Raw genomic sequence first — 13,798 nt, forward strand, 5'->3', positions numbered from 1 at the left:
AAAGTGTCTAAATCTCTTTGGCTGATGCGGAGATGTCAGACTAATAACCAGTGCCAAAACTCTGGATTTCACACAAGACATTGCTAAATAACCCCCTTCAAGTGTTTCCATGAGGTGGGCACATTCAGAACCGGACTGGTAACACATTCATATACCTGCTTGTAAATTTACGATAGCCTTCATGACTTTGAGATCAAGTGATGGAAAGATCAGAGAAGACATTTCACCTCTTCTAAGCAAGCATAAAAAACAAATTACTGCTGGGTTGGATAGAAATAAGGTTAACCTTTTTTTTTTTTTTAAAAAAACGAAAACATAGAAGTTTCTTTCATGGCTGTTTTCTATAATAATTTTCATAAGTTCTTCAAGGTTTTGACTCACAACCCAATCATGGGAGTATTTCCATGCTCAGAGATATCCAAGTTTTATTTAATTTATGATACTGCAATACTCTGAGTTTACTGAGTCCTTGTGTATAAGACTAATGTGCAGCAGATGTGGTATTGGTAACACATAAGGAGATTCATGTTTTTGCTTGTGTTGCTAGGAGTTTTAAGAAAAACGTATACAAAAGCTCTAACTAAAATATTGATAGAACAGATATCTATTGAAAAATACAATTTCCTTGAAATGCAATTAGTTGTTGTCTCCTAAAAATCTGTTTCAAAGAAAAAAAAACATTAAAAAATGGCCAGGCAGTATTAATACAGTCCATTATTTTTAGAATAGAATGTTTTGATTCTGATTTTCAATTTTTTAACTCATGTTTAAAATTTTTGAAAGTGTATCACAGAACATACATAAAATTTACATCATATATGCGATATAATAACAGAATAAACACTTCAAATGCACAATCAAAATGAAACATTCTAATCCAACTGTCCTGGTTTCAGCTGGGATAGAGTTAATTTTCCTCCAAATAGCTGCTGTGTTTTGGATTTAGTACAAGAAGAATGTTGATAACACTGATGTTTTCGGTTGTCACTATGAAATCAGGGACTTCTTCCAGTCTAGGATGAGCAGCTGTGCAGGAGCTGGGGGGAGCACAGCCAGGCAGCCAGCCAACCTGGGCCATGGAGATATTCCATACCGTAGGCGCCACATTCAGTTTATGAATGGGGGTTGGCCAGGGAGCAGGAAGCTCTCTTACTCACGTCTGTGAGTTTAACTCCTCTCTTGTCTGGGAGCTTGAACTTTTACAGGAATTTCATTAAATTTGTGATTTCAGGGTTCCCCAATCGCTGTTTGTGGACTGGCGGCGAATCAGTTGTCGGGTGGTGAGAAAAACTGTATTGTATAAAGTTTGGTTTACATATTCATGATTATTATTATCATCATTATTATTAGTAGTGTTATTAGTAGTAATATTTCCTTTGTTGTTTTATTAAACTGTCTTTATCTCAACCCACAAGTTTCCCCTTTTGTCCATTTCTCCTCTCCATCCCACTGGGGCGGAAGGAGAGGGGTGAACGAGCGGCTGTCCAGTGCTCAGTTGCCGGCTGCTGGGCTAAACTACGACAGTCCTTTTTTGACTCTTGTGGGAGTTCAAATAGCCACAGGGCCCTGCTTGAAGACTGGAGTAGCCACAGCACTTGTCGAGGGGGTTGGAGTAGCTGCAGTGCCTGTCACTGGGGTTTGCTTCCACATATTTTTGTTAGAACCTCCCATGCTCCAAATTTCTTCCGAATTGGTAAGAAATTAACCGCATTTCTGCTCCCTATTTGTCTCTGATGAATATTTTTGTTCCCATAATGGTAGAATTTCTAACCTGAAATATCTTTTTTTTTAATCAAAATACTTTTCATGCAAAAAATGCAAAAAAAGGAATTTGGACTTTCCAAAGCTATCCCAGACAAAACCAGCCCAGACAAATTAATCAGGTAAGCAAACAAGAAAAAAAAAAAGTTGTACAGAAAATTGAGCTCTGTATATTCCCTAAGAAGTTATCAAGCCAATACTGCAGAAAAATTAAATCTTGTAAAGTACTGCATACAGTATTTCTAAAGAAGATATAAATTACAATAATTAATTAGCTTTTTGCTTAAACATAGTGAATTTTGCCCAATTCTGTTTCATGTATGTCAACTGCTTCTTTATGACATGATAAAGTAATAAAATTCTAATTCAATTTTCACTTACAAAATATTTTTGCTTTTGAAACTTTGAAAATATCTTGATCTATAAAATGATAAAAAAATGGAAATGCAGGGACCTTTTACAAGGGCATGGAGTGACAGGACAGGGGGTAATGGCTTTAAACTGAAAGAGGGTAAACCGAGATTAGATATAAGGAAGAAATTCTTTATTCTGAGGGTGGCGAGGCCCAGGCACAGGGTGCCCAGAGAAACTGTGGCTGCCCCCTCCCTGGCAGGGTTCAAGGCCAGGTTGGACAGGGCTCTGAGCAACCTGGTCTAATGGAAGGTGTCCCTGCCCATGGCAGGGGTCTTGGAACTAGATGGTCTATAAGGTAACTTTCCAACCCACCTTTTCTATCATTCTATGAGAAATATTTACTCACCTCATTTTTTCAGGCTTGGACAGAATAAAGAGGCTCAATTTTAGGATGTAGGTAGGCTTGTAGCTGGTCTAAATTATCAGGAGTTTGAGGCATGACTAGAAAAGAATTCCAGGGAAACAGAACAAGACTGGAAAAATAGCTAAGGTAAAACTGAAACAGAATTGAAGTCAGGCTGAGATGAGGAACAAAAGGGACACAATCAAGAGGTAGAGGAGCACAGGACCAAGCCAAGAGCAAAGGAGAACGGTGTAGAGGGAGGGAACTAAGGTTAAACTGAAAGAGAAATTACTATCGAGCTGGAATGAAGGGAAGAAAGCCAACTTGCTGCCACCATAGCTGGCTTCACACACCTTTTGGAGGACCCTTTGTAGCAGCAGTTCAAGCCCTTTTCACAGAAGCCAGTGGACAGCAGTAATAAAATCAGGGGTGGAGCCACTGCTTAAGTTGTGATTGATCAAACTCCGTGAATTCTATGTTATTATAGCTTTTTCTGTTTATGTAACATTTTTCTAACCTGGGTAACTACCCTCATTTATTTCCCATTTCTAGGATCAGGCTACCATCTCTGATCATACTGAGAGCTTCTCTGGTCAGAAAATAAATTCTGTGTCTATTAACACTGTCTGCGTTGTGTGCTGCAGTAGAAAATGGACTAATCAATTTGTATAGAAATCTATGATAGTTAACACTACACTTCACTAGTTTTGAAAGGATGAACTAGAAATGAGAGACTCCAATGTGCTCTCCATCCTCTTCATACACACATTCTAACAGATCCAAACATGTTGGAAATTCTGAATTTCTAATTTTGAAATACTAAAATATTATATGCAACATGTAGGCCCCATAAATAAAGGTGTAAAGTTTGGCTCTATGACAAACTTGATGATTAGAAAATGGTCTTAAGTGATAGACTGTAACAATTAGCATCATCCTCACAATGCTGAAGAATGCTTGTGTAGCTTCAATTCCCTAAGGCAGTAATGCACAGTGATGATGATTATAAATAGACTCTCTCCAAATATACCTTCACTATGAATTTGACATTTTTGTGTTTGTTTTCATCATGCTGTTCGCAGGCCGTACTATACATAGCAAAATGTGTTTTGGGAACACTGGCATCAGACCATACTAACCATTAACAAAAGGGGAGAGGAAGACACGTGCTCATCAAAATGAGATAGAAAACACTGATTTGATGAAACTGGAACAACAGATTTTGTTCAAATTAGATCAAAAAGGGAAAATATTGTAAATCAAAGATGCAAAAGTCATATGGGCATAAGCATCTCTGATTTTCTATCTTTAAACCAGGAATTGGTTTAGCCAAAGGAATACAAAATATGTTTTGAGAAGCCTACAACTACATGGAATAAACTCAGTATTGTTAGCGCAGCAACTAGCAGATTATTTAAAATAACTGCACAGATACACACTGACGATTCATCTCCTTGAGACCTCATACACCCTGTTTCCTATTTTCATTGCATTCCTACTGTTTCATAAGACTACTCATGGGGCATGGAGTATTTTTATCATTCTGAAAATGACCTGAACTGATAAATCTAACATCATAAAACAAATCCTATACCAGTATTTTCACGGAAATAAAACAGCATGAGAACAGTATCATACAAAGTATGGAAAAATATACTTAGCATTTTGGCAGCATTTTTTTCAAGGAGAACTGGAAAGCAGCACTACCTTATAGGACTGGAAGACACATCAGGGTCATGAGCAGTCACCTGACCAATCACCGAGTTAATAGCAGCATTTTCATGCACTTCCAGGAGGTAAGTAGGTGATGAAAAGACTGGTGGCTCATCAGCATCCTCTACTACAATTTTCACGGTTGCAGTATCCTTGAATGGTCCTCCACTGATGAAGCGAGGATCGATATGAACGTTGGCTGCTTCTACCTTCAGAGTATAGGATTTTTTGGTCTCAAAGTCCAGTGGCTGTGAAGAATGACAAAGATTAGTCTTTTACTAATGGCCACAGAGAGAGAACAAATTAATATAATGCTGGCGGATGAAAGTTATGTGCATTTAAGCACATTCAGTGAGTTTTAATGCAATCACTTCCCACTCCCAGAAATCCAAACTGCAAATTTTCTAGGTGTATATTGATATCTGTTTATTAACCAGCCTCAGAGAAAACAAGACTCTGTTTTTGTGCTTTTCACAAGAAATTTACCAAAATATTTTCTCATGAATGATACCATTACAATTACACATCAGACAAATACTATGAATTTGTTGGTGATATGACTTGCATACTAATAATGCACTTAATCAGTGCTTTGTTAGTTGGAGATAACAAAAAATATTATACTAGCTCCACAAAGAATAAATATTTTATTACTTCCAGAACCATGTGAGAAATGCAAAGAACTAGCAATTATTATTTGTTGGACATGAGAGTCATTATGTGGAAAAATGTAGACTTAATCATGTAAGAAAGCACTTCAATATTATTGTACTTCAGGTAACTCGGCATTTCTGTATATAGGGGTAAATGAGGTAGACATCTCTCAGGAATTTCTTAAAACTGTAGCAATTTCTATTTCTGTATCTTATTTTTTTTTTAGAGAGAGAAACACGAAGCCGATTACTTTATTCTATCAATATACCTGCCATGTCACCATTGTTTTTACTATTTTACAGTTTCATACTAAAACATAAAAGATGAAAACATAGTGGATTTAAAGGAATGAAATACCAAATAAAGACCAAATCTGTGACACTTCTGAATATTAGAATTTTTCATTATAGGACAAATCAAGTTTGTGTCTTGAAGCACATTGGTATATTTACTATATAATTCTCTTGTGTCTCACAATGATTCAAATTTCAAACATGCAAATTGCCAAGCATTGGAAGGATATTAAGATTTGCATTACAATGTCCCAGGGATAAAAAGAAAGGGACACAGAAACTCTGAATCTGCAATGCAAATATCAGCAGGAGCACAAATAGGGACTTTCAGGAAGTCTGTCAAAGCCCTCAATATGTATACTTTCAAATTTTGTTGATTTTTTTTCAGGTATGAATCAAGCTCCAATGGGATTTGCTCTTTCTCACAAATTCTAGTAAACCTGAGAAAACCTTGCTTATTTAGCAGCTCTTAAATTAGTTAGCCTTTGTAATTATAAATGGTGATTTATAAACCAACATATTCACAATTTGCCAATCATAGCTCCTATATAATTTTTTCAATTGCTTTTCATATGCTTTACAGAAATGACAGCACCCCAATACATTTAGTCATGCTTAATCAGAATATCATCTTGAAAATTTACTCCACACTGTCTAAAGCCCATGAATTTAGGCTGGAGAAAATCTGTTGGTGAGCGGTATCCTCCATACATCATCTACTGTAGTAGAACCAAAATTATTGTTGCTGTCAAAATGAGTATATGAAACAACATCGTGTTAGAGACTCAGTTACGAAACAAAGCGAAGGGAACTGGGGCAAAAGGCTACTTGCCTTAGTTTACAAAAGAGGCCACAGCATTGAATAAATAACAGTAAGGAAGATCAGGGATGTATATCATAATTTTCTCTTTAGGAAAACAGATCTAAATTTAGATAAATATACATCATTTTACTATGCATCTACAGTGCTGATCTACTCACTGAGAAACAGAAAATACAAACTTTTGACAGGTACTCTCCCTGACGTCTTTAATTACAGGTACAAGTTGAATATTAATTACCTGTACTCATTGGATTCTTCTTTTTTCACTGGAATGGCATGGTTTGGGTTTTTGTTTTTTAAAAAAATCAAACAAACAAAGATTCATTTAGAGTGCTCTGTGTTACATATTTAAAGCCCTCTATGCTAGTGTTATAAGTTACATTCATATCCTTTCTCGGAACACAGCATGAGAATCGTCTCTCTTCTCATTCCCCAGAAACTAATGAATTTTAAGTCTGCAATTGATGTTTCATTGATATTACTAGCCAAGCTTTGTTCTAGAGGTTCTGTCTCTCCTCATATTTCTGAATGCAATTGGGTGGTCCTTCTGTTGTGTACACACAAATACCTCATCTTGCATACACCAAGACTACAAGCACAGAAAAGGTAACAGAGTTGTAGCCTTCTTTAGGGCTTGAATTTGGCACTTGTCGTGTGAATCAGTACTGATGTCCTTGATAAGGTTCACTGAAATCATGATTAATTGAGCAAAGAGAGTTCAACATGAGAAAAGGTTGAAGATTAAGCCTCTCACACATCAGGTAATTTAAATAATATGCTATGATTTTTTTTTTCTCTGAACAGTATTTGACCAGCTATATAGCAACTACAGCCAAGATTTTCTGGAAGTTTACACCACCAAGAAAGTAAATTCTAATCTACTCTTCTCCTCTGGAACTAAGGAAGCAAAATCTGTATGATTTGACCACGTGGAAGGCCAGATAAGATTAACACATACCCTGCACAGAAAATACTTCCACGGATGTCTCCCCAGTTGTCACCTAAATGTCAGTTTTGTGGGACATGGCTAATACATTGGTTATTTATCACTTCGCTGGCTTGACAACTCATCCATAGCTAAAAGAATCCTTGGAAATTCAGCTTCTTCTCACAGAGTACAGTCTGACTGGGTAGTTGTACGTGAAATAAACAGTTTTATTAACAGAGATATCATTTACCTTTCTCACTCTAATAATGCCGTCCCGAGTTTGGTCATCTGTGGTAATTTCAAATATATCCATTCCATCTCCTTCAATAATATCGTAGGATGATTTAGCATTTTCTCCAATATCCAGGTCATTTGCTTTCACCCTTCCTATTGGTTCACCAAGAGCAACATCTTCCACTACTGAGAAGTGATATAGACCTTACAAATAAGAGGAAAAGACTAAACATTACACCTGATTCCAATACCTCTTGCATGCTCTTCATTTATACGTCCCCAATGCAAACTCTTGAGATGCGCAACTGATACAAACTACATTTACACAAGTTATTTACTGAAAGCAGCAAAACGTGTTTCTTATATAGGAATATTCAGTTTACTGTATGTGAATGTTCTTTCCATTACAGTAGTATCCTGCTTCTTCCTTGCAGGGATGCTTAGTGTTGGCAAACCTAAATTTTAAGCTACTTTTAACACTGAAAGTATGCAACATTCTCTACTGCAGACACTGTTGAACTTACCATTTTATTTACAGACAGGTAGTTATATTTTTTTAAAAATTCAACTATGAAACTTTGGCTTTTACTCTGTAGAAAACTAGTCTAATACTTTTACAATTTCAGATCTTTACTACTGTTTTTACCCTTTCAATTAGATTTTTTTTTATCCCCTTCCAGCTTCCTTTTGTGGTAAGAAACCAGTTAAGAAACATTAAAGGAAACTCCTAAAATGCACATTTTAAAGGAAACAATAAATTTTCTTAGCAATCAGTAGTGTATTTACTATTTAGTTGCAGAGTTAGACTAAAATCCACTAAAAAGTGCTGTTTAAATTATCAGCATTTTTATTTTTTGTAATACTTGCTTCAAACCTTCTGACCTAAGAAGTGTCAAAAAAACATTTAGAACTTGCAAGCTTTTTATTAAGAGAAAAATCAAAATACCTATTTTACTATTATATATCCCAGTTCTTAACAGTACTCTGACAAACAGAAGACACATGCATGCTTTACTTCACAAATTCTTTATGAAGTACCTATTTTTTTTTACCTCTTGGTAATTTACACTTATTGAAGGTACAGTTAATACGTGATATAATCAACTGCAGTGCTACTCAGTAATTAAAATAGTCAAAAGGAATTCAAGGTTATCAGATGAGACCACTAAAACAGTTTTTGACAAAGGGTTCTGGACTTGTTCTTTTCTGTCCTCACAGCTGTTCTAAGACAATGTGCTTTTTTTAATGTTCTGTGCAGCTAGCGGTTTCCTAAAAACAAAATGTTCTGGGGTTGTTGCTTTAACTGTTTGTAGGCTGATTGCAGTATCAACAGCTGAAAGCAGGAAAGAAACTGCGAGGAATTCACAAATATATATATTAGCTATACATATAGTCTGTCCCAAAGTGAAGTATTGTTTTTCTTTAATGTTTCTAGGCTAAATTATTTGAGATAATTTGGAGATCATCAAGATTCCTCAAGAATATTCATAATGGCTCACAAACAATGTGCAGCCAAAGCAATCAAGTGCCTCAGGAGACCAAATTATGTGTTCACAATTTATACTGCTGTCCACACTTTGTGGTTTAAATCTCCAGATACAGCTGATTGCATTTTTAAGTTGGTATTTTTCTCTCAGCTTTATTGATAGTTTACAAAATATTGTAAAAAAAATCATTATGATGCAACTGACTTTTCGACACAAATTGCGCTCAGGAATTACGAATTGTCCTGTCAAGATGTCACAGTACAAAACTGACCAAAAATCCACATTACACATCTTTGAAAACCCTTGGTTTTCACAGCAGTGCACAGTTCTTTTCAGTACAATCCTATGTTAAACTGCCAGGTTAAAAGCTTCTGTGACTGCTAAAATGCCTCTAAAATTATTTCAAAGAGATCACAGACGTAGTGAAAGTTCATCTTTTTCATTTCTAAAACCCAGGAGGCTAACTCTCTTTGAAATCAGACCATAAATATACACTTCTGTCCTGCCTGGAAACAATAAACCAATAAAACACACTGCTTTCTGAGTTCATTACAATTTATTGTGAAAACAGCATGTATTACATCTTATGAATTTCTATTTCATTCTGGTTAGGGTTTATTGTAAGTCTGATCCTTTCTTATTTTCCTTCCCAGGCAAACACAAACTGTGCTTCAACAGTGTAAAAACATGTTATCAGCTCTTGTATAAGGCCAGAGTCATGACTAATCTGTAATGCTAGGCAGCATGCTATGAATATTTAGTTTTAACAGGCAGAATTTGTAATAACATCCAGTTACAATATTTACTATGGTTCATCCTCATTAAATACAATACATACATAACACATAGTTATAGTATGTGCATTTTTTTCTAATGAAGTTGCATAACCATCAGTGTTATAGCAGAATGGTTATTCCTACGTGGTAACTTGAATTCTGCACTGGAATGCACTAGCTGTAATAGCTTCAAAGACAGCAACTCACTCTTTGTTGAAGGAAAAGTAATTTACATTTTCCATATAGAGAATACATTTCAGGGATCTGTGATGCTCGTGACTCCTCATGCTACCCAGTCAATGTGTCACTGTGTCCAAACTACAGGAAAACAGACAGCAGTAAACTGCATAAGGAAAATACAGTTTCTTCTCCGTAGGCATTCACTCCTGCGCTTCCCGCTGCGACCTCCAGCAAACGTACCAATTAGCACCAGTAGTGGTGCCGAGCTTCTGATCAGCTTTTTTCATACCGGCAGACAAAGGCTTTTTGAGGCAGAAAGTGCTGAACCAAACATAAAAGCCAGGTAAGCCGGCAAAAATAGATCTGTAGTCAGAGAGTTAGAGTTACAGTACATTGTAGGTATAAAAGAAATTTCCCCCTGCATTCTGGTGATACGGTTCAGACAGGAATTGCATCTATAGATGTTTACATTATTAGACAAATTGTCCTCATAAGTTGGAAAACACTACTACACAAATGCAAGCAATACAATGTCATATGAAGTAAAAAATGTATGCATTTCTTATTTTATAATGAGAAGACCTTTTATTTTGCACAGAGTGCTTATCTGTTAAAAACCACTACGATGAGGTAATAAAATATATATTTTGCAAATAAGTTTTTACCTCTGCTTATTTATTTTATATTTTTTTCTCTCTCCCTATCCATATGTGCATTTTCTAGACTATAGGAGAGTATTTATCACATGTTGAGTACTAGGACAAACCTATTTCACTCTTTATGTCTTCAGAACAGGGCAAAAGTGGAATTCAAGTCATACATATGTGGAAAAGAATTAATTTTACATTGGGTGCATCAATATCTTCTCAGAAAGACATGTTTCTGATAAAGTAAAAATGATACAAAGTCTAGATGTGAACATTCTCCGACCCCAAAACAGTCTCTTAACAGCTTATAACTAGTTTTTCAGAACAAGCTGGATAAAAAGATAAGTTCTTAATAGTGCATTAGATTGCACCTGTTCCAAATAAAATTGATCCAGTCATTATGCTCTTCCCTCTTCTTTTTTTCTTTTTGTCATCATCTTTGAAATAGACTACAAAGCTTGTAGAGAATCTCAGCAGGATGCCAAATCATTTTAACCTAGCCCAGCAAGATATCCATTGGAACCACAGTAGTAAATACGGATTTTGAATTAAAGATCAACAATTATCTAGACTCAGACTTATTTTCTTTGTTTTCCTTGCTATTACCTAATTAGTCAATGCTTTATTTCTTTTATCAGTTATATATGTCTTTTACTGGTGGTGTCACTTGTCAGTGTGAGACATGTAACAGCAACTTTAACTAGCACTTAGAAACAACTGCACTGAAAGCAAATAAACATATGAAAAAAGTCCTCAAGCCCTTTTGTGTGGATGTAAGAGGGGTAACAAGGAAGACAGAGCACTGTGTACACTGTTGGGGACATAATTCCCTCTTTCCTAAGCCTTTAATCAGGCAAAGGACTATTAATCTTTCTCTAGTAGCAGCTACATATTTTTAAATTACATTACAAACCTAGACAATTTGAGGATGAAAAAAAGAGCTTGATAAAAAAACCCCCAAAACTCTGTGTTACTTTCTTGTATAGGAGAACACACACACATATAATGGTACTTACTCTGTGCAAACTTTGGAGGATTGTCATTAACATCAGTGAGTGTAATTGTCACTGTTGTAGTTCCAGAGAGTCCACCCATATGTCCTCCCATGTCCTTTGCTTGGATGACCACAAAGTATTCTTCTTTGGCTTCTCTGTCCATGTTGGGAAGAGCTGTTTTAATTATAGCTATAATAACGGGGGGGGGGGAAAGTCAGGTACAGACCCAAATGCAGTTTTGCAGCTATTTTTATGGATATATATAAATATCAGTATAAGAATTGAACAGCTAAAGGTACAGTTAAGTTGTCTCTTAGTACCAAGCATAAAGAAGAATTTGAGATTTTCAAAAAAGTATATTAGAGGTCACCTACCTTGATTTAATTAAAAATACAATGAAATTGTAGTCCAAAACCACAGAATTAATCATACCTGTGATACATATTAATTTTTACATTTCTTTCCTCATAAATCCTTTGATTTCTGTCCTACCTCCCACAGAAATGTGTTGTTTCCTCACAGAATTCATGAACAGAGGACAACCACGTAGTAAACTTAATTTGTAAATACTATTAACAGTATTGATCAGATTAATTGCTTCAGATACTTTAAAACCAAAACCATTATTTAATCTGCTCTTGTATATAATGCAGGCTACAGCTGTTCACTTAAGTCCTAGACTGAGTGCCTAAACTTCTGCTGGAGACTTGTTGGACAATGATCTCAGTAAGCTGCTATCACCTACTTTATTAGCTTAGTAGTTTTTAAAGATAGAGAATTAAAACGATCTGTAGTATATCAAAATATAAAATATCAGTGGGCTAGCAGGAAGATATCTGCAAGGGACAGTCCAGCTAAATACGAGTCCCGATCCACTGCAAACTCCTATAGATTTCATGGACCTCTAACAGGAGAAATAATAAAATCTTTTTTTTTCAAAAACTTCTTCACCTGGAATATGCTATTATATTCACAACATTCAGTATGGAAAGTGCAATACTAAATGTTTAACAGTAAATTTAAATGGTGGTCATCATAGTGTGGTAATGTCCACCATAATAAAAAGACAGGAATCAACTAAAGAAGACCCACTAAACCGAGGGAAAACAACTCTAAATGTTAAATTGAAATATGTCTTCTTTTGTTTTAATCCTCTTTTTGATTTCTATTTTTTTAAAAATCATTTGTCTGTTAATAGAGAGTACATAGTTCAAGTTACTGAACTATCTTAGTGGTTAAGTGAAGTGTAAGAATGCCAAGGGGAATTGAATCCACCATCACAGTGGTTCCTTTAAACCATGGTGCTTGAGGGTTCTTATGATGCATAAAGAAGAGTGTCTCTTTTCATGGACATGTATTTACAGAGCTGAAGGACATGTCTTATTGGTAGACATTGACAATAGCTCACCAAGTCTTTGGAATCCATTAAAAAAAGCTGGCAAGAATTCTATATTGTACTGTATATTTGTTAAGATTTGCATGTTGAACAGAGTGGCCACCCTGGATCATATATACCTGTTGCTGAGCCTGATCGTACATTTCAGTAGCTCTCACACTGTATTTTTCTTTTTATCTGTTTTTTGTTAAGTATTATCAGGAGTTTTTAGATGTCAGTCAATATTCATTGCGAGTCTGTTAGTGTTGATATCTCTATTGGGACTAGCATAGCTGTGGAGACTTCAGATAGCTCTTTTTCACATGGGATAGCTTCTATTAAGTAAGCTTCTTGGAAATGACACTGCAGCTGTAATGCTGAGATTATCTGTTCATGTATTTTTGGTCAATAAAGAAATGTTCCTGCTCTTTATCATTAATAGAGATGCATTTTAGTAATTTCAGAATCCATTTATCTTTAATATTGTAATACTAAGAATCTGATCAGACCTTCTCTTCTTGGCTGAGCACAGGTCCAAGGAAGAGCAAGCGGGTGCCAGACATTTAGAATAAAGCAATATGCTTGCTACATAAACCACCAAACATAACGTAACAGAGTCTTGTAACCTACACTTTTGTAAATGATTTCAATAAAATATGTTGGGTTGTTATCTTAGATATTTTACAAATATAATTCTGGATGAAAACGAAACCTCTATCTAATGTCTGCAGTTGCCAAGCCAGAGTAATCTCTTGTTCCCAAGGAACTCAATATGTAATCAGCGATTTTTCATTCCAACATAGATAAGTGGGGTTAGGAGCAGCAAGACCAACAGTGCTGTGGTTGAAGGGGAGTCAGGAGCAGAGTGTGGAAGCAAGGCAGGCAGGAGCAGGGACCTCACCAGCAAGGAGCCAGACTGCAGAGTGGCAACTCAGGGTCCCACTCAGAGCCAGGGACAGCGGTCAGGCTGAGCCACAGCCTGATGGTCACCCAGCAAGCTCACAGCAACAAGGCAGGTCTGTGGCCAGGCCAGGAAACCCAGCTGGAGGGTCCGCATCTGGATCAGAATCAGGAAAATATATGACCGAGCGTAGATGTGGCACAGCCAGAGGCCAGCAGCAGAGAGAGCCCCAGCCTAAAGGCAGCTCCCAAAAAAAGGAGGGGCAGCCTCTGCA

At 36.2% G+C, this 13,798-nt stretch overlaps 1 protein-coding gene across 1 annotated transcript in view; it reads right to left on the minus strand.

Annotated features, from left to right (window-relative positions):
* The window catches only part of CDH8 (cadherin 8), a 150,560-nt gene that overhangs the window by 56,217 nt on the left and 80,545 nt on the right, over positions 1–13,798 (minus strand). Inside the window, exons 6-8 of the mRNA XM_075433595.1 lie at positions 11,270–11,437; positions 7,180–7,367; positions 4,226–4,479 (exon numbers count right to left, since the gene is read on the minus strand). Of these exons, the coding sequence (XP_075289710.1) occupies positions 4,226–4,479; positions 7,180–7,367; positions 11,270–11,437 (610 nt within the window). The remainder of the gene's footprint in view (positions 1–4,225; positions 4,480–7,179; positions 7,368–11,269; positions 11,438–13,798) is intronic.

This window comes from Opisthocomus hoazin, chromosome 12 (assembly GCF_030867145.1).
Source record: "Opisthocomus hoazin isolate bOpiHoa1 chromosome 12, bOpiHoa1.hap1, whole genome shotgun sequence".
NCBI lineage: Eukaryota > Metazoa > Chordata > Aves > Opisthocomiformes > Opisthocomidae > Opisthocomus > Opisthocomus hoazin.